Source organism: Drosophila obscura, unplaced genomic scaffold (genome assembly GCF_018151105.1).
Source record: "Drosophila obscura isolate BZ-5 IFL unplaced genomic scaffold, ASM1815110v1 contig_186, whole genome shotgun sequence".
In the NCBI taxonomy this organism is placed as follows: domain Eukaryota; kingdom Metazoa; phylum Arthropoda; class Insecta; order Diptera; family Drosophilidae; genus Drosophila; species Drosophila obscura.
In genome coordinates, this window is record NW_024542774.1 from 6,375,968 (window position 1) to 6,400,181 (window position 24,214).

The 24,214-nt window shown below is 44.9% G+C and overlaps 2 protein-coding genes across 2 annotated transcripts; both read right to left on the reverse strand.

Annotated features, from left to right (window-relative positions):
• Positions 1 to 274: 274 nt before the first annotated feature.
• On the reverse strand, positions 275 to 2,049 carry LOC111074538 (putative odorant receptor 65c). Its single transcript, XM_022367340.2, has 5 exons — positions 1,743 to 2,049; positions 1,514 to 1,685; positions 935 to 1,455; positions 492 to 855; positions 275 to 425 (listed from the first exon to the last, which is right to left on the reverse strand). The coding sequence occupies exons 1-5, from the start codon at positions 1,892 to 1,894 to the stop codon at positions 372 to 374; spliced, it is 1,263 nt and encodes a 420-aa protein (XP_022223032.2). The 5' UTR covers positions 1,895 to 2,049; the 3' UTR covers positions 275 to 371.
• A 4,611-nt stretch (positions 2,050 to 6,660) lies between these two features.
• On the reverse strand, positions 6,661 to 7,338 carry LOC111074518. The gene is made up of 3 exons (XM_022367319.2): positions 7,161 to 7,338; positions 6,969 to 7,076; positions 6,661 to 6,902 (listed from the first exon to the last, which is right to left on the reverse strand). The coding sequence occupies exons 1-3, from the start codon at positions 7,182 to 7,184 to the stop codon at positions 6,723 to 6,725; spliced, it is 312 nt and encodes a 103-aa protein (XP_022223011.2). The 5' UTR covers positions 7,185 to 7,338; the 3' UTR covers positions 6,661 to 6,722.
• Positions 7,339 to 24,214: the final 16,876 nt, after the last annotated feature.

Genomic DNA, 24,214 nt, shown 5'->3' on the forward strand with positions numbered 1-24,214 from the left:
TGATTGGCGAGAATTTCACAGCTGCTTCTTAGGGCCTGGGAAAAATAACTCCAATTGGTCTTTGCAAATACCATTCTTGGCGTGTTCCACTTGCGGATTGGAATAATGAGCCTAGTGATTATCCAGCTCGGCGGCATTGAAAGGACACACACACACACACTTATTTTTGTGTGCCTGTGTCGTACCGATATTGGATTTACATATATTGATATAGTTTCGACCAACAGCAGGATAAAGAATTCCAGGTAGGTAGGTAGGGGAGGGTAGTGTTTAATATTGGAATCGATTAAATATAAGTGAATTAAAAACTAAGTTAGAAGCCAAGTGCAAAGGATCTAAAAGTGCATCTAAGCTTCGGAATGGGTTTGAATCTATTCCATGGTATTCAACAAGAGCGTTAGGATTCCATAGCACTGGTTGAGTATCTGAAAGGATAGTTTTGAAGGTAGTTTTATTATGGCAACTTATCTATCTTCTTCGACAAAACTCACGGCTTTGTAGTTGGTCATGTTGAAGATTGGAAAGGGGGCCGCTCGCATTATCAATGGTGTCTGTGCACGCATAATTATAAAGCGAATATTCCAATAGATTCCCTTGGTGCCAACATTTGCGTCGTAAGCCTCGTAGGCAGCCTTGGCCACGTCCAGCGACTCCTCCGACATCATATCCCCGAATTTTGTCCACATCGAAAGGTGACCCAGGGCCATAATCATCAGAACAATAAACTGACCTGCCACTTGGGGATCGCGCCTGGCCATCATTGCCTCAAACACCGACAGGGAGACCAGCAAAAAGTTGACAATCATTTGCATAATCAAAGGGCCGTGGAATATCTCATTGCTTCGATCAACTAGACTAAAATATTGAACACAGAAGTGCAGTGGAAATCAAACTTCAGTTGTTTCACAGATTCACAGATTTCACAATTTCGTACCTGATTATCTTCTGATGAAACCTGACCAGACGATGGATCTCCCATCGCATGAGATCCTCGTCCCCATCGCAGAACTGTTGGAGGTGCCGAAGTTCAACACAAAGGACACTCAGAGCAGCCGTAAGCTGCGAATAAATGGACACAGACATGCCTTCGGTAGAGACCAGCCACGTGAGGTAGTACATAGCGTCGAAGGATTGTGATAAGTAGATGAGAATGTGTGTGAATTGATGCTTAGATGAATCGTGCAAGTCAAATGGAAAGGCAGCATGAAACGGCAGAGAAAATTGGGTCCAGAGCGGCGTGGAAATCAACAGTAGGATGAAGACGACCATGAAGACTGACCAAATTATTTGCATTCCGATGATGATCAAATAATGCAAACGTTTCGCAGATCTCACTGCTGCAGCAGCCGGACCCTTCCTCTCCGTACGATAGCACACCTCGAGGCCATCGATTACCTCGTCAACGTCATCGGCATACCGAAGGAAATAAAATACCTTGAAACCGATAAAAAACGTCTGAAAATAAAGGAGGTCGAAGTGAAGTGTTTGCAAACAGAAATGTCTCCGTTCGAACCGCTATTACGAATGCGAGATCCCGACCCAATTCCACAATGTTGTCCAAGGATTCGAAGACGGCGTAACACAGTGAGGAGAAAAATATAATTACTTTAATCACAACTAACAGATGCCAGGTCCTGCGGCCAGGATGGCTGCTTTCCTCCGAGTTCGGGTAAAATCCAATAATTCTACAAAGGGAATCTGATTATTATACACAATCCCAATTTGATACAATTCATAGAGACTTTAGCTGTTCCCGGTTTAGGTAAGGTACTGTGTGCTCGGGACACACCTCCGGACTTCTATAAACCATCCCGTACGTCACGAACGGCCGCACGAAACACTTCCACTTATCTCTTAGGCCAAGTCCGACCCGTTCGCTAGGCAGTGCGACCATCTTCAAGTCCGTATTAACCTCACAGTACTAGTTGTGCAGAATGAATGCGATTTTGAAGGCTGGCATACAAGTAAGTATGGGAATATGGGAAAGGGCCGTTTACAATGGATTGGCGAGAATTTCCCAGCTGCTTGATATGGTCGTGGGAATAATAACTTCAAATGTGCTTTGCTTTCAAATATTCCACTTAGGGATGAAGTGATTATCATTGCCATGTGTACAATTTCCTTCATTTTCTTCAATATTAAAGATGGGAAATCATTTATTCACCCGCTCGAGTTTTATACTCGTAGTCGTGTTTCATTATTAATTTCCTAATTAATTTCCATTAAATCAAAACCAGTTTGAACTTTATTAATGGTCTTTAGAGATTGTCTCTGTGGCACAGACACTTTTGACTATATATTAAGTTGTTTCCCCCATCCGCTAGAGACGGAGATACTCCCATCAGTCCCCTTTATATACGCATCCTTATCCCATAGCCCATTAAGTCCTTTTTCTCGACAATTGCATTTCATGTAGCGACAAGAGCTCATCGCAGGCATTTTTGTGCAAATCCTTGCGATTTCAATGAATAATATTTTTAATGGATATAACCAGGGGACGACAGGAGAAGAGAGAGAGAGAGAGAGAGAGAGTGAGAGTGGGAGGGACTGTCAGAGGGGCCATAGTACTCAGGAGGGTGGGAGGTACATGATAGTAGCGTTGACAGCCAACATGGAGAGGGACAATGAGAGGGACCAGAACGACAAGGAAGAGGACAACTGTGCAACGACTTCACAGAGCTCAGAGCAAGCCAAGTAAGCCTTACTCCCATTTGCCATAGTCCATGGACCATGGCCTCCCTCCGTGGCACATTTCATTCATTTTCTTTTCAATTTCAATTCCCGTCAAGATTGCAGTACCTCCTCCCCATCCAACCCCCTTCCTACCCCATCACCAGCGTCATCATCTTTGCAATGGAGTTGCAGTGGGGAGTGGATCCACATCCACCCATCGTCCGGTAATGAAATTTTACCCATTGTTTCCCCGTTTGGCTCTGGATATTTTCAGCTTTTTTATACCCGTACTCAAAAAAAGTTAGGGGGTATATTAGATTTGTGGTAAAAGTGAATGTATGCAACGCAGAGTAGGATACGTTTCCGACCCCATTGATCGGCATCAATAGCCGAGTTTATATAGCCATGTCTGTCTATATCTATATCCGTCTGTGCATCTGTCCGTCTTGTTTGACGCCTATTTCCTAGATAATAGATGTCGCAAAAATATTTAAAATTTGAAAAACTCACATATTTATATACTGACTAAGTAACCCGTACTTAAAAGTAAAAGTAGAGTCGCGTCTACAGAAGCGACTCACACGTTCCTTCTCGTTTTTTTGTGCAAAGAATTCTGAAACTGACAATCGTTTGAAATTTCTTTGGTACTTCAGCGAAATGAGGGAGAGATTTTCGCATTAATATGTAGTACGGTCAACGAAAATGTAACCCAGGTTAACGAACAGATCATAGATCTCTTTTGTACTCGACTCTTACCCGAGTCCGCAGATTTAGGTTTCCAGAACGACCCGTGCAATGCGAACACGAGTACCCAAGGCTGCTCCGGTCAATATAAATATCGTTTATGCTCATCGGCTTGTCAACATTGTCATCGTCAACGTCTCCTCGTTTTCGTTCTCATCCCTGGCATCATCATCTGATATTCATTACATTTATGCCATAAGAAGATTGGGCACTACAGAGAGGGTTGGCTGGGGTCAGGGGAACGTTGCACTCCATTATTATTCATAACAAGTAATTTGTTATCTGTGCTCTGGCTTTAGTTCTGGCTCTGGGTCTGGGTCTGGATCTGGCACTAACTCTCATTTCTCATTGTTTTTGGCTTTTGGATATTTAATGAAATTTCACTTTTGCATGTGACGCAAAATCTGTGCAAAATGTAGGTCAGATTTTCACCATTTCTCTATCTTTATTGTTGGACTCGTAATCAGACGAATACACACATTTATTTTAGTTTGCAAAATATTTGTGTATAGTAATTCCCCCACCTCATTTCTCGCTCTTTAATTTATGCAAAACTCAACCCTGACAAGGTGGAATGGCCATATTTTAGGTATTCAACCCAGACAGCACACAATACAGCCACATAAACATGGCCAAAAACCAGACTAGAATCCAACACATAACTATTCATATGTGTATGTATGTGTATTCCCTATATCATTGTGTAATAACTGGCATATTGTATGCAAATGAATAGACTTTTGCCAGCGGCAGGGAATTATCCATCCTCTCCCACTACGGAATGGAATGGTTCATTCAATTAGAAAGACAATAAGTTATAATGGAAATAATACCCGGCTGCCGATGCACGGCTAATATGGGAGGGCAAATCAAATGAAAAGCAGCAAATATAATCAGCTTTAAGGTCCACAAAACTAACATTAATTGAAAGTGATGCCAGAGAATAAGCCCAGAAGGATAAGCCCATGCTTGTACAATGTACATGCAGTTGGAGATAATTTCAAATATTTACCAGCAACTACGAACAGTTCAAATTAAGTTCTGGCAATTGTTGGTAGTATGAAAAGGAATTAAACTTGCATAAAATAATTCATAATCAAAGTTTCAATTTAAAGAACTTAATGAATTAAAAGCAACCACCCAAATTCTGTGAAGCGTTTTCCAATAAAACTCAAAAAAGTTTCGTTAATTTGCAATGCGAATGAAACGAGTGAGCTAGAGAACAGCATATATGTACATATATAATTAAACAAGAATGTATGTAAAATTTGTATGGACAAAGATAAGTGAACAGGCAAAAACAAATTCAAGAGGCAGATGAAGGCTGAAATGTGGTGGAGAGACCCTTTCAGTGGCTCCAAGGTTAGTGCAGAGCTTGTGGCAGTCTCACTCGGATGCGGAATCTCTTGGGACTTGCACCAGGTTTAGTTTAATTGAATGTCAACCGAGTAGGCACGTGGCAGCTGGCTGCTGCTGCCTTTGCCATCGTATAGCCTATATATCCTTGAATCTGCCTCTGATTCCGTTTCTCTCTCTCTGTCTGATCTCCAATGTAGAATATTTATAGAGCTCTATATGCACTCCCACACACTGACACAGGCACACATATCCCCCATCGATGGGGCCATGAATGGAAGCACTTCAATGAAATTTATGTAACACAAAGGCAGAATATATTGTTACATACTTTACAAACGGGGAGAGGGCACAGCGGACGCCCATCGACAGGGCAACCTGGCAGCAGAGAGGCAGACAGACGGGCAGACAGACATGCAAAGCATATGGGAAATATAATAAAGAACTATTTATACAGCGACTAACGACATCGATTGGTGGGGTATCCACAGCTGTCACAATACACGATCCAAAGAAAGTATCCCACATTCAATAATTTTTAAGAAGTATTTTATATATGAAGCTCTAGGCTTTAGAGCCTTAGTTTTCATATCCTCGAATATATGCACATGTGTCTTCAGTGCGAGGTATCTTCTCGTCGTTTCCTGGCAGTTACATGAATGCCTGTCACACACTCTCCATCTGTATGCTCATTTGCCAGGGCTGGCGAAGCGACATGCGATACGAGCACGCTCCTGAAGCCTCCCCAGGGATGGAGCCCATGGCTGAATGGATCTCTCGTGTGGATGTGTGGATGTGTGCGTGTGTGTTTGTGTGCTACAGGTACATAAGCTGCAACAAATTTCATACTATTGAGTGGTTTTTGAGTGCATTTGAAATAAATGTTATCAATGAAGTTGCATACTTTATGGCCAGCAATCCGCAACCTCCCCTGGCCACCACCACCACCAGCAGCAGCAGAACCACAAACCATGGACCAAGGTCCCAAAGGGGACGAAACAAAAACCGGATAGCAGGAAGGAGAGCATTGGGTATGGGGTCGTATAAAATGAAACGTTTTTAAGTTAAGTGCAGTCCGGAGAGAGACGGTGCCCAGACGGCCAAGTGAGTGAGTGTTTCAATTTGTTTGATGGAAAACCAATTGTGAACACGAGCTCCCAGCCCAACTATCGACCATCGACTATCGTATTTCCATGCTGTTGTTCAACTTGAAATTCATTTAAATGCATCCTCCCAACACCCCCCATGCAGAGCCTTCCATCCTTTAAAAAGCACGAGTACCAGTACAGAGCCGAATTTTGTCAATTTCCGATACCGGACTCTGGCGATTGATTAAAGTTGAGTTTTTTAATTACAACAAAAAGCAAATAGAAACCAAATAACAAGTGAATTCCACTCTCTGGCAGGCAGCCGACATCAGGAATCGAATAAATCACAAAGGAGCGAACTAAATGCCCAGAAAAACCCCCCCTTAACGGGCCAAGTTGGTGTGAAAACATTTTGTTGGCCAGCAAAAAAAAAAAATACAAAAATTCGATATGCAACAGAAACAAAACCGACAAAAGCTCAACCAGAATCAGAATCCGAATCAGAATCAGAGGCACAACCAAAATCCGGGGCTTTGCAACAAAAACATTCCCCCCTCGTTCCCATTTCGTTCCCAACCCCATTTCCCCATTTCCCCATTTCCCTATTTCCCCGTTTCCATTTTCAATGCAACACTTTTGTTTGTTGATTGAAATGCCGTTTCAGTTCTGATGTTTCGGGACCTTTTTGTTTTTGCTGTGCATTTTTTATGCTCGTTCTATTTATCGATTTCTTCCTATTGTTCTGTTGCTCCACTCGATCCCCTCGCCACGGTACACAGTCTTGTTTATAAATAAATGATTCAATTTAAAAATAGAACCAGTACCGAAGTTTATATACCCTCGAAGAGAGCACGCAATCAATTATTCACCATAGATATAGACGTTGTACATTAGGCCAAAGCCCTCATCCGACTGGAACTGGATCGTAACATGGGTGTGGTTCAATCCACCTCTGATGACTTCCACCTTGGGAGGGCCATTGTTTTGAGCATAGTTCTCGTTGTCGATCAAAATGCGGCCGATAGTCAGGGCATTTTCCGGCTGCAATAGTAGAGTGGCTCAGACCTTAGAAAGTTTGTTAAAGATCTCACAGAATTCATTATCTACATCCTGTTCAAAGTCGAGTTCGGCATCGACATATCGGTCCTTGCCGGGCACTTCCACCATCACTCTTCCCCTGTAGATGAGGCTTCCTAGTTGGTTCTCTCCGTCATTCTGATAGATTATGTATGAACTATCAACGATCACAAATGCCACAGAGAGCCACAGAATGTGCCATCAGTGACATCATAAACGTACGAGTAATTTCACTGTTTCCAGCATTTAAAACTTCAATTATAGTCTGCCGGTATAGTCTCGTTCTATATATAATGGTCATAGTTTAGGCCAAATATAAGAGCACAGTTGCCACAGCAGCAACAGGGAGCCACAGAATTACAGTTACAGTGTTCAGTCTTCGATCAGCAACAAATGAGAACTAAATGCTGCTTAAGAGTGCTGAAACCTTTAGGGAAACTCAAGCTAAGCGAATCAGCATAGCTTCGCTTTGATTCGATTCAAGTGGAACACCAGTAAGGCAGCCAGTGACGAACTATCGGCTCCTGCATCTTCTCATGCCGATAAAGAATCAATTTTGCGGGATTGGGGCCAAATTTCAATATGCCCCTCTTCCAGGGTATTCAACTGCGTGTTAAATGCAAATTCCTTTTATCTCGCTCTATATTTTTTTCTCTCGGGTTCGCTCTGTTTTGGTACTTGGGAAATTGCACAGAAAAGCAAAACGCATTGCATTTCCCTTTCAAGGGGGCGGTGCTGGGGATTTGGACGTCATGTCATAATTTTATTCAAGCCTAAAACAGAAAAGCGATTGAGATAATTTATGCCCAATGATTTGTGTGCCGCCCGTCCGTTTGTCACTTGCCTTTAAATGGAAGAGCACTCAAACAGTCGGATCCTGACACCTGACACCAGAATTTTGCTTATGTAGCGGGAACAACAAGAGCTAAAGAAATTTGTATAGACATCGATAGATACTGCATAAAAACATCTGACAGTTAGAGGATTGCATCTGTCAAACTGGCATTAGGGTTCATCAGAGGCAGACACTTAAATCAGAGAATGGACTGAGTAGACTGAGGTAACCGATTTCCTAACAACAAAATGCATTAAAAATATATCGCAAAAACTGCAGTCTTTATAGTTAGGCCTTTATCGGTAATGGTTTCCTCATAGAGCGCTCTTGTGAAATTTCCACTTCCCCATTGTTAGTTTTCCTCAACGCAACAAAAGTGGCCTGCCCCCCCCCCCCTTTAATAGCCCTTTAAGGAGTACTCCTAACAAGCATTTGCCGATTTCCACTATAAACATCAAGCAGATAACTGGGGCAAACTCAATTAAGTGAAGCCCCAAGGTTTCCCCACCAAGACGAGGTGTCCACTGTTTGCCAGTGCAACCGCCGTGGGGCAACTTAATTGAAGGCAATTATGCGTTTATCAATGCCTCTCCTGTCCCTGTCACAGTCCCAGTCTCCTTGCCTCTCTCTCTCTCTCTCTTTCTTGTACGATTGTGCCTATCACTCGGCCATAATTAAAATGTTTTCTGCTGAGCAAAAAAAGGCACAAAAAGTTGCAGAACCACAACGCATGAATAAGCGCCGCCAAGAGTCAAAGTGAGGCCAATTAAGAGACTCGAATCAACTCGGACGGGACGCGTTGCGACTCCACCTGTGGCTAGTGGCTGGTGCCTGCTGCTGCATTGAGGGAGACAAAAAAGCATTAAATCAATTCCGTTGTCAGTCGGCCGCTCGTTCAGTGGATCCCCAGCAATTCCACCAAGAAACCAAAAAAAAAGAAAACTTGCTGGACAAACCCAAACCCCAGTCATGAGATAGATGGGCATGCATCGTTGGCCAGCTTTGGCTGTGGCCGTGAATGGTTCTGCGCAGAGTTCTCTTGTCAGAGCAATTTAAGCAATTTAACACAGCGAGACGCCAAGAAATTTCAGCAATTCACCCGACAATGAGAAACGCGTCGAGGTTACGCTCAATCAATCTCGCCAAGCGACAAATGTCCGTCGCCGGTCTCCAGTCTCCGCCGTCACCATTTGTGAGCCACTGGTGAGGGGGCGAAACATCTGGACAGCATAGCACAGACCCAGACCAGACCCCGCCAGTAGAGGGAGAGGGCGAGGGCGAGGGAGTTGTCTTGTGTTCACCTGGATGATGTCGCATTGCTTATGGCTTCATTCATTTCATTTAGCAGCCCATGCCCATGATTTATTCATGATAATTACTTCATTTGCTTTAATTAAGTGCTAACTTTTTCGGGCGATTATTAAAGTTACGCGGCAGAGAAAAGTATGCATCAAATTGAAAATTTAAAGCTTTTAGTTTAAATTTCTAGAAAACTGCCAACTCTCCGTAGTATTATGCCTTGTTGTGGCCTGTTACTCGACCGAATGACTCTTGGCGAATCACTCCATTAGTCGTCTGCTTCCAGCAGCAGTGATTAGAGTTTTCTCCCTCTCCCTCTCTCTTTATTTCTCTCCTCTTCTATTCGCGGGCTTCATCTCCGCATTCATTTCCGCACAGCTAATTTGCCAAAGAAAGTAATTAAGCCAACTTCTTTTGGCTGCACTTCCAATTTGATTCTGATGCGCTTTTAGCTGGCTAGGACTGACAGCTTTTTGCACATCATTCCCATTGACTCGTCGGACTATCATCTAATTAGGATATCATTGGAGTCCGCTCTCTTTCTTTGGAATTACCTGATTACTTGGCGTCTCTCTAGACCCGTTCTAGACCCCCCCTCTAATCCATTGTTGCGCAGCTTCATTCTCTCAGCCGCTGCACTTCCCCTATCTAATTAAAACTCGTTTAACAACAATTTTAATTGTGCTCGACGGGACGGTAGGGTGCGGAGTGTGGCTGAAGAACCTGTTGCCAAGGCGCCCTGCTGAAATCATCCACTCCTCTCATTCACCATTCACCAGCTTATCCCTCCCTCCACCCACCATCAGCCATCATTGAGAAGCTTCTTTTTTTATCCGTTCGTGCAACGTAACAAGGTTTCCATTACTCCATTACTCCCCCCCTTTTCGTGATGCTACTGGTGCTGCTTCTCCTGCTGCTTCTCCTGCTGCTTTTTGCTGATTGTGTAATTTTAATGTAATTCGCTTTTATTGTTTTTTATTCCTCTTCAGTTCTCACTCTCTTTGTGCTCTCCACTCCACTCCACTCCAGTCCACTACTCTCCTCTCCACTCCTTCTGTGTGTCTGACATTAATTGCAAGTGAAAAACTGTTGGCGGGGAAAACACAATAAATTATAATCACAAAAGTTTTCCTTTTTTTTTTGTTCTCCGACCTTCTGATGGTTTATATGCAGCCTTTATTGATTCGATTTGGGGAAAAGCGAAACTAAACTTCTGATGTGGCAGAGGGGGCTGTGTCTGGACACACTAAGCACCTACAAGCAACAGCCCATAAATCAAATAAATCGGTTTAAGGAGCAGAAGCAGGAGCCTGGCAGCCCATCCACCCATCCACCCATCCACAAGAAGCAATTAAAGTTTTTCAAGGGCCATCCGCAACTGCAATTATGATTCAACGAGTATATCCCTTTGGCTTTCCCGAACAACCCCAAACCATAACGCCCAAACGCCCAAGCCAAAGACAAAAGGTAATTGAGGCTGGTCGTGGTGGCCATGGCTTTTGGAGTGCAGAGCACAGAACCCTTCTGGCGTCTGACTCAAATCTACATTACAATGATAATTTATGGCCCAGTATTTGGGGTACAACATGGCAGAGGGGAAGTCAGTGCTTCGTCTGTGACAGGAAGGAGTTGCTGGGGGGAGCCGCTGTGCACTGTCTGAAAGAAGGGGGGAAGGTCATGCCAGAGCCTCTCGCTGGTGCCCATCCTCACGTGCATTCCCATGGTGAATGATATAATTCCCATTTGAACTCTTTTTCCAGCGAACTAATCAAATAGGACACAAATTCCGGAACATACACAAATTCCGGAGCACGACAGGGACAGGGACAGGCGGCAGTCAAAAGTACACGGTAAAGTGAAATATTTAGCAATCGCATTACGACAGGCGCAAAGGAACGAAGCGACGGAGCAGGACCCAGACACAGACACAGACACAGACTCAGGCTCAGACTCAGAGAAATAGAGACAGCAAACGAGCGAATATGTTGGCACCGCAGAGTGAGACAAACGGAGCGCAAAACCCTTGAGGTAGAAGCTTGGAATACCCTTTTCCTTGGCAGGCAACACATATTGCGGGAAATACCATATCTCGGAAATACTGCTCTCATACCCTTCCCTTCTCCGGCTAATGTTTTGGCCAAAGACTAAAGTACCCCTCCGCAAGGGTGCCCAACCAAAGCAAACTGCAGACAAGCAGGAGAGAGCACGGACACGAAAACGTTGAGTTCATCAAAAAGGGATTTTGAAATACAAATGAATTTTCGGCATTCTGTCGATGGCGTCTCGCCAGAGACAACCCCGCCCTACCCCCGCCCCGCAAGAGAAGAGCACAGAAGCCGCCTCAAATAAGCATCCACAAAGACAATGGGTACGAGGGGGTGCGAGGTGGTGACTGAGTGGTGGAGAGAGCAGTGAGCAGAGGGAAGCATTCGCAATCAGCCAAAAAATGAAACACTTTCGTATTGGTGTGTGTGTGTGGGGTGGGAGTATGAGTGTGTTTGTGTGCCAGGGAGGTGTCGGCACTCTCTCACAGCAACAAAGGAGCCCCCCCCCAAAAAAAATAAAAAGAAAGCGAAGAGAAGACTGAGGATAGATGAGTGCGGCAGTGTGGGGGGAGTTCGGGTGGCTGAAAAACTTTTGCTTACTCTGCGAGAAATGCCAATCAACCCTTTCTTTCTTTGCGCCCCCCTCTTTGCCACCACATCACATTGCCATGTGGCATGTGGAATATGCACGAAACAGTGCTGCGGGGGGGACAGGGGGCAGTGGAGCGGTGGCTTGGGGAAACGACTGTCAACAGCAGCATACTTCTGAAGGCGGGGGGTTGGGAAGGCCGTAAAATGTCGACTCATTTGTATCTGATACGCTCTGCTCTGCTCTCTGCTCTGATCTGGTTTTTCATACCCCTTACAGAGGGTACAACAATTTTGAGCTGGTGTTGGCAACGCAGAGGTGTAAGTATTTCTGATTCCATAGAAAATAGCAACGATAGGTTAGAAAACGAGTCTTGAAGTTAATTAAAAGTTCTTTAAAAGTTCTACCATTTGAAGGATCGCTCTGCATGGGTATCAAAACCGTCGATACACTCACTCGCATACACATCCTTTCTTTCAAGGTTCTGCTGTATTTTTTTGGTTTCAGTTGTTGTAATTTTCCAAATCATTTCAGCGATTCAGTTACGAAACTTTTCAAACGTTTAACTAGCCTGCAATGCCCTCCCCCTCCTCAGGCTCAACGTCTGCCCCAGGACCTATCCCAAAAGGCAGCAAAAACCATGGCATACCAACGGGCGCTGAGGCTGAAACGATGCAAACGACGGAGCGTGGAGAACGGACGGAGTGACGAGAGTAAGGGTATGGGGAAAGCGAATGCGAAAGTAAAAGGCAGCGACGCGGATTTAAAAGTTTAAATAACTTTTATGTATCTCATTACTCAGAAGTGACAAGGCACCGACATCCAACCCAACACCCAACACCCCCCCACTATTGAAGCAGGCGCCAAACGCCCCCTCCCACCACACTCTCTGAGCAGAATGAAGAGAAAGGCAGTGAGAGTGAGACAGCGAGACAGCGAGACAGCGAGAGCTTTGAGAATAATCACAATGAAATCGCATAATTCAATTACAAGCCTCGTTAAGCCCGGCTCAAGCGATTTTGTCACACTATGCACCACGGAACTAAAGAAATGAAACACAAAACAAGGGAGTAACAACAGAGTGTCAGAAAGAGATAGTGAGTGAGGTAGCAATATGGAGGGAAGATGGAAAACTGTACGCTGGGGAGGAACAGGCTGGTGCTGGTGATTTGTGACCGGCTTATGCCTAACTATTATCGGCTGCATCGATGGATGAGCAGGGGAATCAGCTGGTGTTCGATAAGCGGCTTTGAAATGGGGCTACCCATATCGTAGGCATTATCAATGAAACACACAAAATGGAGATAGAAAGAAGCCGACAGACAGACAGAAATGGAACACACAAGGACGGATTAATGTGCAAAGAAATCGTATTTAATTTACATTTATTTTTTCTCTTGGCAATTAAATCATTTAACTTTTCCTCCCCCCTTTGTTCGAAATCATTTACGAGCTTTTGCTCTAATTGGGGTGCTACCTAAGAAACCCACCTGCTGTGAGTAGAAGAGTAGAAGGAGGGGGAGGGGGAGGGGAGTCGAGTCGCAGTAGCTTCCTCATCAGCAATTAGCAACGATTGCAAAAGCTTTTAGTTTGACTTTTCCATTGTGGCATTGCGTTCCACTACTTTTCGCAAGGGAAATATACCGCAAGCACTTGAACCCCCCACCCATCCCCGCGGCAAGTGCAACCAACATCATGGCTGGACTGTGGTGTCTCTCTCTCTCTCTTTCTCCCTACCTTTTTTTAAGCACGTTTGGTATTTGATTTCCTTTCTTCATCGCTTTACCGGTGACTGTAGGAGGGTGAAATTGTGCGCTCGTTTAGCATTTTTTTTTTTTGGTTTTTCTTTTAAGTGAAATCTAAATGATTTTACTTTTCACCTTCAGCAGCTTTGTTCCCCCCAGAACCTCCAATTTGCAGCTACGAAAGGACCTTCTTGCAGTTCCGTCTCCGCCATCTTCATAGACCACATCACCATCTGTCATTATCACTGGACTTGTCGCGTTTAACTTGCCAGAATCATGAATTTCTCCAGCACTTTGTTTCGACTCCATTTCTGCCTTTTCCTTGGCTTATTTTAATGCTTTTCTCCCCACTCTTTTCCAACTGCTTTGCTTCGTTTTTAAGCTCTTTTACTTCTGTTCTCTGCTTTACTCCTTTTGTTTGCTGTTTTTACCTTCCTTTTCTGGTGAGAGTATTTTTTGTGTTGTGTAAATAGCGTGTGGTGCTGTTCGGTTTCGTGGATGTAACAGGCAGGAAGCTCGTCCCTTTAGCTCATAGAGAGAGGAGAACGAGAGATGACAACCATTTAACATTGCAGTGCGTTTCATTTTCGTCGCGTTTCGTTTGCTTCCATTACATGAACTTTCATTGCCCCCAACGTTTCAGGGCCTGGCATACTGACCCACAGCCCGAACCCATGCTGACCCCGGAACCAGCAACCAGCAACCAGCAACCCGCAGCGACCTGACCCCACAGCCGGCACCCGTGGGTGCTTGTGACCAAGTTAACGAAGTAAGGGAATCCGAGTCCCCCAGCGGGAATTGTAATATTAACCAACCAGCGAGGCGTCGGCACTGTGTTCATTCATTATAGAGTACAGAGTACAGTGCTCGCCCTTCCGTCCACTCTCCCTCTGCACATTTCCCCCCTGCAGCACTTTCCCTTTCGGTGCGAGAAATGCGCATAAAATTTTATCAGTCTATTTTTAAATACGAATCCCGTAACGAAATGCTCTGGCTTTTGCTTTCGCTTTCCGTTTTGTTTGATTCCTTTGACAATTTCCGGTTTGTTGACTCTTTCTTATTTCATTTGGTTCTTGTTATTTTTGCTCTTGTTTGTTGTGTTGCCTTTTTGCTCTCTCTACGTTTTGTTGGCTTTTATGGTATCTTATTTAAAAGCCATAAAATTCAGCACATGTCTTCAATTTGTGCGTCTCGGCTGTCAAATTGGACATTTCCTTTGGGACGATGCCCGAGCGGCGAGCGACCAAAAGGACAAAAGGCGACCAAATGGAAACGGAAGCTTTGTGTAAAGTTTTGCGGCCCATAAAAACGTTGGCTTTTTTGGCCAAAATCAACTGGCGGTAGGAGCTGAGGGACCACGCCACTCGACTCCGTCTCTGAACGGTCAGGATCGTGGGGTTGATTGCCCCGTCAATCCTGATTTGAGTGTGTTACTTAGGTCTGTCTAATGGCAGAAAGTTTATTCGCACATTATCTATTATCTATCTGCATTGATATCCATTTGTTGGGTGGCTGGGGATTTGGGCGTTTTGTTCTGAAAAGTAATAATTGATTGAGCTGTGAAAACTTTGAGATATTAGACTCTAATTGGAGTCTCTCTGCCCATTGGATTATCCACTTATTTATGTTCCATTCCATGTTCCACTTCATTGTTTTGCATTGCAGTTCTTGTTGCGTTCCATTCCACTGCCTAATCCTCATGAATTTCCCACCACAAGCTGGAGGCAAAACAAATTTGCTGTTCAAAAGCTCTCAGTTGAATGCACTTTATGATGCCACGCCCCGAAAAAAAACCCACTAAACTTTCAACTTTGTGCTGCCTTACGCGGGGCATATCTGAGGGGGGAATATGCAAATTTTTCATTAGTTGAAGGAGAGAGACTAAACTTCAACCTCTTCAACGAGTACGACGATGTCCGTGTAGAGTGCCCCTTGGGCTTTGCCTTCCTTTCTGTGGCTCTCCTCCTCATTGCGATGATTGTGCGATTTTTTAATCAAATCGTCGGCCGATTATGTAGTGTGGTGGGAAGTGGGATGGGGGCACCAACCGCGTTGCTGGAATGCTGAAACTATAATTCCGTGATGCAAGACCAAAGAGTGGTGTGGTGGGAGAGGGGGGCACAGCAATTTGTTCGCTAAAACAAACTTGCGCTAAAAAAGAGCTCAATTTAACACATTTCATATGTAAATACCTCAAAGTACAGCAACAAAAGTAGGGATCCATACCAATGGCTTTCGCTCTCTCTCTCTCCCTCTCCCTCTCCATTCCCTACTCCTTGGTACTCCCCTTTGCCCACCTTGGTGGTAAATTACCACAACACGCAAGTCCCAGGTCCCCGGTCCCAGGTCCCAGGTCCCAGACGAGTGCAAACTCGTTCGAACCAGGCCATAATAATCGCCTTTAATAAATTATCGGCTTGCGCGGCGCGAAAAACGCGAGGAGCTCAAACAAGCCCAAAGGGATTGGACGTAGACGGACGAAGGAGGAGGAGGAGGAAGAGAAGGAGTGGGGCTGCCACAACCTGCATCACTCAGCGGCCAACAATGCAGAAAACGGGAGCACGTCCCCTACCCATACCATACGATACCCTCTATCCATCGTCCAATGAAAAGGGGAACCCTTTTCGCACTCAGGCGATGGCCGACATTTAAATTGCTTTGCTGCATGTGGCAGAACCCGAACACTCTCCCCCCTGCCCATGCCACATGCCCCAGCCCCTGCCCCTGCCAATGGCCACCATGCCACCTCTTCTCTGCTTAAGTTGCGTGAAATTTCAATTCCTCGTACAGGGAGCGGGCTTCCATCGGGGCAATTGCTGTAATGAAGTGCTTGAATGCCAATCAGCGGCGCCCTGGCCAGGACATGGGTTAGCCTTAACCCATCCAGACCATGCCCTGCACTGGCGCTCCTGCTGCTGCAATTTTGTCATAATTTTTGATAAGTTGTTAACAAAAAGGTTGCCAAATTGTTGAGTAAATAAAACTTGATGTTGATTCCTTCGACCTGGTCACGTAAGCGTCGTATAAAAATCGACATGTTTCCCCACCCAGTAATACCCAGTAATAAACCAGCACCCCCCGGGTACAGCCCACACCACACACACACACACACACACACTCTTCTATCCCTGCCTCCTTACTGCTGCACAGCATAATTGCTGTGTGTTCACGTAGTTGTAAATTTATGAGGTGATTTTTCATAAAAACGTTTTCTCAGCACTCAACGCACATTTCTGGTTGTACCTACATACATACAATATAATATTACGCGCTGTCCAAATTAATTTATGAATTATTTTCTTTAAAATACCAAGAATAAACAACATGGAAGCGAGAGCAATTAACTCCACTTGTAGGGGTCCGTCCCGCATGGCGCCTCGGGGCTGTCCAATCGTCGGCTTTCCGCTGGCCACTGGCCACTGGTCACACCACCATCCATCGTATTGGCCACACTAAATTTGCAAAAGTTTTTAATAGCCAAGTGTTGAAAATTGTGCGACGGGGTGTTGACTGATTTATACATGATAATGGGTTGCCTGCCCCGCGGGCCATGTGAGTAGGCCTCTAATAGCCATAGTTTCTGTTGGTTTATGTCAAATATGTGTTGGCGCAGAAATGTGTTTATTGGCGTAGATCTTGGCAAAGGTTGTTGTTGCAGTTTCCTTTGCATAATGTTAGGAAAGGGTTTACTAGGGTCTACTCTACTATCAAAAATAGGTTCATTTACTAGCAGGCTACAGGTGTCTAGACTTTCTTTCTTTTGGCTTATACTTTAGAATTAATTTTGGCATAGGTCTTGTTGCTTTCAGAACCCACAAAGTACTCTTTGCCTCACTTTCAATCAGCCAACTTTTCTTAACATTTACCAGTCCCTGACAGACATTCCAATCATCCACTTCTCAGCGCTTGTCAGCTGAGAGTTGAGTGGTTGGGTGGTGCGGAGGGTACAAAAACCCATCAGCAAATAGCCGAGATCGGTTTCACTTCATTTGCGGCACTAAATTGCAGCGTAACTCATTTTCATCTTCGTGTAATCAATGTGCAAATTACATCTTGGGTAAAAGATTGACGCAGACTGAAGCACGCAGGACGTAGGGAGGGGGTCGCAGATGTTCGATTTGCTGTGTCAATCAAAGAGAACTTCACTTGACCTCCATTTAAATCATTGACGAGACGAGAGTCGGTCCATCCGTGTCTTGTCCGTTGATGGCGTTTGTCGGTGCCAGAGAGCCAAAGACCCAAAGAGCCAGTGCGACAGACTAAACGACACAGATGGCAACGGCAATGGCAACATCGAGTGTCCTCCAATGGCCAGTGCCAGAGAGGAAACGCATTGCAAACGTAATCAAGTAATCAAAAGCCCAAATCACGGCTGTGACAGACCCAAATAATTTGCAATGTGGCCAGAGGAACGCAACGCTGCCAGAGAGCGACCAGAGTCCGAGGCAGAGTCTGAGTCCGAGTCAGAGTGGATGGCACCCCATATGAGGTGAGGAGTTGAGTTGTGCATTGCGTGCTATCCCCATGTGACAGACAGGCAGGCATGCGGCATGCGGCAGGGGCAGGGATGGCATGCAAAGATGGCACTTAACGAAAGCAGTCAACCGACAACTGATTGAATGGAAACAAACCAACAAACACACCGATGAGCATGGACCCAGATCTGGGGCAGCGGGAGGAAGCAGCCAACGTACTCGCATCCAAGCCCAGAAAGGCTTTTCCAACACTGATAAATGTGGATACACACGATGGACACGTGGGCTTAAATGTGAAACGACATTAGCAAAGCCCCAGCCCCAGGACGTGCACAGACACAGAATCACAATTAGAGATAGATAGAGTCAGAGAGAGAGAGAGAGAGAGAGAGAGAGAGAGAGAGAGAGGAGAGTCACATGACAAATGCCGAACTCTGACTTATTGACTGCTCCGCTCCCTTCCATGTGCACCAAAATCAACTAAAAATACATTTTCCCAGCGTTTAGGAGCAGCTTTAAAGTTCAAACGGAAATGCCGGCGAGGAGGGACTTTAGACATTTAAAGCTTCGAAGGGTGAACGGCAAAAGGTTAAGAAGGGGGAAGCTACAGATGGTCACGAATGAAAGAGAAGTTTAAATAAGAAAATTTCAAGCTGGAAATGTACTTTCGGAAACGAATATATGTACATACATATGTAAGTACATATGTAGTCTTTAATCGATTCTCTCAACCGATTTGCATTGCAACGATTACAGGTAGCCCCCTCTACCTTTACCGTTCTCCATTCAACACATTCAACACATTTCTCATCCGATTCGTATCAATTTATCAGTAAGGACAAATAAACTGCCAATGATGCGGCTCTCTCTCTCTCTCTCGCCCTCTCTGAGCCCCCTTGACCTTGCCTGTGGCCAAACACATTGAACTTGTAAGGAGATCAGGGCACGTAGACGAAACGAAGGACGATGGCTTAAGGAAGGTAACTATCGAAGGAGCGGACGAGGGCTGCCTGGAATACTTCTGCAACAGTCAGCAAAACTATTCGTCAAGTCGTGCGGCGAAGCTTAGTTCGTTCGTCCGACATTTTTATGGTTTTTGTTGTTGGTTTGCTCACGAATTGTCGGACGTGACGTTGATTTGCTGGCAACGCCTTAAAGGTGACATTTCCCAAGGATAAAGCAAACAAGACGTAGACGAGGACTGCTGCTGCTGTGGCTGCTGCGGCTGCTGCTTCAGCAGCCAGAAGGATGTCATAAAATGTCGCAAGATTTGCCTGGACTGCTCACAGCTTTTGGCTGGCTTCGATTTCCCTCCACTTGGGAGCAGCTGTCACGGCCATTTAGCTGCTTAGCGCCGCAAAATCACTGCAAATCCTTGACTAAAGCAAGTCTCCGAGTCCTGCCTCCTGCGTCCTGCATTCCAGTCCCCAAACTAATTGCAAATGCAGCCAGCTGAGACTGCAGCAGACGGCGCACGTGAGGCGCATTGGCCGATGGTCTTGGGTCTGGGTCTGCGCCATCGATTTGTGGCTTGGTTGGCTGGCTGGCTGGCACGTCCACGTCCCACACGGATCGCATCATTTGTGCAGCTTCTCCATCAGCGTTTTTCGTTCGCCGTTTGCTTTGGTATAACAATCCGTGATATGCAAAGAACTGCTGGGGGAAACAGGTCCCAGGATTAGCCCCCGAATCGTGCCATGCCCATTAAAGAGTCACGCAAGGGAGGAGGCAGCGAAACCCGCAAAAAGTCAGACTAATTTGAGGACCCTTGACCCACCCAACCCACCCCACCCTTTCCCGCTTCAGATTTTTCGGCTGTGTGGGCGGAGGGTCTCTGCGGCGTTTTGGCTTTAATTTTAAACCTTTTGACATTGGCCCCCGTTGAAATTTGCCTTTTTGGCACTTTGCTTTTCTTTTTTCGTTTCTTTGCTGTCTTTTAAATGCCTTTATTTGCATCGTCAAGTCGAGAATTTCTCTAACTTTTTCTTTTTGTTTTTTTTTGGGTTAGCCCTCAGGTGCTAATGAATTCATAATGGAAACGGGCACTGGAACAGGTCATAAATTATGGACCAGAGGGCAATGTAGATGTATTTTTAAGATTCAGTTGCGAAAAACCGAAAAGAAACGAGAAACGGCAGCACACTGAATAATTTCCTTTGGGGCAATTGTCTCATGATGGCAGCGAGGGGCATGGTGAAGGGTGTGTGGATGTTTGGGATTAAATATAGAAATTATATGAGACTGCCAGCAACAGCTCCCATCTTTTTTTTCTGCTTTATTTATCTGATGTTAAGCCTTCTGCCATTTCTATTTTCTATTTCTATTAGTCAGAATTGTTTCAAGATCCTTCTCTATTTCTATCATGTTTTCCCTTCGTCTATTTGCGCTACGGCTAGTGCATATGCTAATTGACATTTGATTATTAATTTCAATTCGAATCTGTTTGAAAATGCATGTCCAATGGAATGACTTTTGCCCCCCATCCATCCTCATTCACATTCTCATTCTCATTCGTTTCTGTGCATCTGTGTATCCATCGAATGCTCTGCCATGCATCCACGAGTAGATACTCGTTCACGTATCTCAGTACGAGTATCTGTGTATCTGGGGCAATGTAAATGTCAATTGGTTATGGATGTTTGCCATCGCAGGCAGGCCCTGAAGTCATTTGGTATCTTTTATTAATTGAATGAGGGAAAAAAAATGCATTTACTAACCGGGCTTAAATCGAATATATATACATATATATATATATGTGTTCTCGCGCTCACCGCAAAAACCAATTTGATTGGGAATTAAAATTCGAAATAAAATAAACAAAATGCTGGCCAAGGACCAACGGAGGAGAGCTAAGAAATGTTGTATAAACATTCCGAGTAGTTTTTAGTTTTCAGTGCACTGCACACCCAGGCACACACACACACACACACACACACACACACACTCTATCCTTCATGCACTGACAAATCCCAATCCCCGACTGGGAATGAGACTGAGGCCGATGCTAAAGCTGATCCTGAGATTGTGTTGTAACAAGTTAATTGAATTTGCACTCAGCCAAGCGTCATGCATGGGCTTAAGGCAGCATGCAGCAGTCAGGCAGGACGGCAGGCAGACAGGCCATTTGGGAGCTGCTGCATCTACCGATACAACCGATGCTTATTTTATGGCCGTCTCAAATGGAGGACTCGATTCTGATTCCAGCTTCTACTTGCAACATCTAATACCTTCGCCCTACTGCCGTCCTGCCTTCTCTTCAGCTTTTTTTTTTTTTTCCAATTTTGTGATTTGCACAGATTTCTGCTTGACGTCCTTGCCAGGACCTAGCTGCTAGTCTTTTCTCGGATGGTATTCTACCAGCATCCTGGTCTATTTTGTTGCAAGCGTGTGTTCTCTCTCTCTCTCTCTCGCTCATTTCTCTCGTCCCTGATTATACTTCTCCTACATTTCGGTGTGTGCAACATTGTCGAAGGTGGGAGCCAAGTGCATTAAGCGCATGTGAAACAGTGCCAAACAAAGGCACGCCCCCAGACTCCTCCGCTGCACAGCCTTTGCCGTTGATCCTAACAGACAAATTACTGGCCTGAAGGAAGCCAAACTCAGATGGAGAGGTGGGATGCACGGAGCGAGCGTGCTTTTAGCAGATTAGTTTCCATCATCTTAGCATCCCTAATTAATGAGGGCCCTTTGTTTTGCAGCACTGTTTTAGGTGCTAAATCGTAGACTTTGCCCCGGTTCCCTGTTCCATGGATGCCTCCTAATAAGCCTGGAGTAGTCGTCGCCTCCCACCAGCAAGGTGTACAGGCACGCCCACACCTCTCTCTCTCTATCTCTGCGAATAAGTAAAAAGATTGCTTTATTGCTCATCTTTTTAATACACCATACCATCCATACATAGAGTACATGAATGCGGTGTATTTAATTCGCGAGAGGTTTAAATACACATAAATACCAGACATACCAATTCAATATCCAATAAAACTCAATTCCTTTAATTCATCACCAAATATGCATTTCCTAATAAATCTCGCTATGCCATATAAATCAATTGCAATCAAAAATAATTAAATATAATATTTTCACAAATAAAATTTACCAAACAAAACCAACGAAAATGAGGATTTTGATTTTATTTGAAACTTTTTAACAATTATTTTAACAATGCAACGCATTCATTAACGCCCTGGGCACTTAATTAGGTTTGGAAAATAAGCGCCGCGGGTTTGTTTGTGTCGCACAATGGCATTGCCTCATTTATTTTTGATATTTGAGGGCTAATATTAGTAATAATATACCAGCGAAACTCACAATAATAATAATAATAATCATAGTTAAATTCTGAATTTGAATTAAGAGTCAAGCGAAATGCAAAAACGTGAAAGTTTGTAAAACTAATTTCCGGCGAATGATTGCAGTGGGGAAGGCTGGTGGAGTGAAGGAGTGGGTCTGGCGGGAAATGTCAAAAATGTTTTTGACAAGTCCAATTTAGAACATTTTCAACATTTTCATCGTAATTAACTTCTGGGAAAGCCAATTAGCGACCGCACACACTCACACACACACACACAAACAAACTGATGTATAATTTGTGGACACACTCTGCTTACAGTGCTTACTAATTATATTGTATATATTTATATCTGTAGAATGTGGGTGTCCCCCTGCCCCTGTTCTAACAACTCATTCCGAACTCTGCTCACGAAGCGCCACCATATCGTAAATAATGGAGTAAAGTGCATTTTGCATAATAATTACTGTGTAAATATTTAACAAACAGGAGCGGACTCAACGATAAGGTGTTCAATGCCAGCTGGGTTCTATTAATCATGCGAGAAAATGCAAGAAAGCTAAGCAAAAGTAGAGAAAACACCAGGAAAGATCTAGCTAATGTTACTTGAGTAATAGTTATAGGTCTGGAAGACAATCTTATCGCAATGCTCCGCTCCTGATGCAGAGATCAAAATGAGCCACGGCGAGGCGTCACCAAGTGGCTTAAATGAGTTGCCAAGTGGGGTAACGAAACGCGTGTGAGTGATGGGAGCGCGTCACGTCGACAGTGTCAGCGTCAGGCAACTAGCAACTGGCAGTCGGATAGGATGATGATGGTACGGTCGTATCGGATGGGATGCCAATAGGAACAGGAGAATGCGAGAATGTGGGTTGGCTGCACAGTTGGCTGACATTACACTTGCTTGTCAACGGGTGTAATTGCGTTGACGATGACTCTCCATTGCCCGCGCCAGCGCCGTCTCATGCTGCTCCTTGTTAGTGGTGTCAATGATGATGACTACGACTATGACTACGGGTGTGATGAAGTGTTCCTTTCCGTGGTAGTGGTAGTGCCAGTGGCTATGGCTATGGCTGTGGCATTTGCAAATGCCATTGACTTGAAGCACAATACACAATAATTGGCAAGTGACGGCAGTTTAGGAGGGGCTGGCGGCGCATCAATAACGAGTACTCCACACTCACTCCATTCCTCCCCCCCCCCCCCATTAACAATCCGCCAAGTCAAGACCCTGGCTCTATGCCATGCTGGGAGCCCAAATCACACCCATTTATCAGTGGGGAACAAGCAGGCGGTAGAGAGAGAGAGAGGGAGAGGGAGAAAGAGAGAGACCTGGAGCTGCCACAGCGTTGGAGACGGCTAATTGCAGTTCAAGCGAAAAACATCGTTAATCAACTCATTGACAGTTTGTTATTTGTTAAACAAAGCTAATGACTTAATGGCATAAATGGTGTGGCAACTGCACCAGCAACAGCAACAGCACCAGCAACGCCACGACACCACCATGGCCAAAAGGATATGGCCAAAGACAGCTCCCAGGATGGCAGAGCTGTAGAATAAATGACACGACAGCTCAGGGCACAAGCACGGACACGGGCATGGGCACTAGCCTCCTCATCGTTGCCGCCACCTTCGTCCCATGTCCCTCCCCGTATTTATGTAGATACAAAAACAATAAAATGACAAGCCAAAGGTAAAGTTAATTGTTCTGGGGCGGCCCCGGGATGGCATGGAAGCAACCATGTGGGGCGTGGCCAATTGCCTGATCACGCTTCACCCATGGGAGAGGGAGGGCGTGAGGGAGAGGCAGTGGGATAGAGGAGCATACTGTTCAGAGGGAATCATCGCCTACTGCTGTTCACATAGGAAAATAATACTCGCAAGTGAAATTTTCATAAATTTCAACAGTTTTTTCGGATCATGGGAGGCCGTACGTATGGGCCTGTCGTTGGGGCCTAGCCCCGGAATTCCTAATTCCTCAGTCGTAGGCAGTTCATCGT

Excerpts from the sequence above, each read along its gene's own strand:
- LOC111074538 (XM_022367340.2), bottom strand. The coding sequence starts at position 1,894 with ATGGTCGCACTGCCTAGCGAACGGGTCGGACTTGGCCTAAGAGATAAG. Across the intron at positions 1,456-1,513 it reads ATCTCGCATTCGTAATAGCG|ACGTTTTTTATCGGTTTCAA; the intron begins GTTCGAACGGAG and ends CTTTATTTTCAG. Across the intron at positions 856-934 it reads TTTCATCAGAAGATAATCAG|TCTAGTTGATCGAAGCAATG; the intron begins GTACGAAATTGT and ends TCAATATTTTAG.
- LOC111074518 (XM_022367319.2), bottom strand. The coding sequence starts at position 7,184 with ATGCTGGAAACAGTGAAATTACTC. Across the intron at positions 7,077-7,160 it reads TGGAAACAGTGAAATTACTC|AATGACGGAGAGAACCAACT; the intron begins GTACGTTTATGA and ends ATAATCTATCAG. Across the intron at positions 6,903-6,968 it reads AACTCGACTTTGAACAGGAT|CCGGAAAATGCCCTGACTAT; the intron begins GTAGATAATGAA and ends CTACTATTGCAG.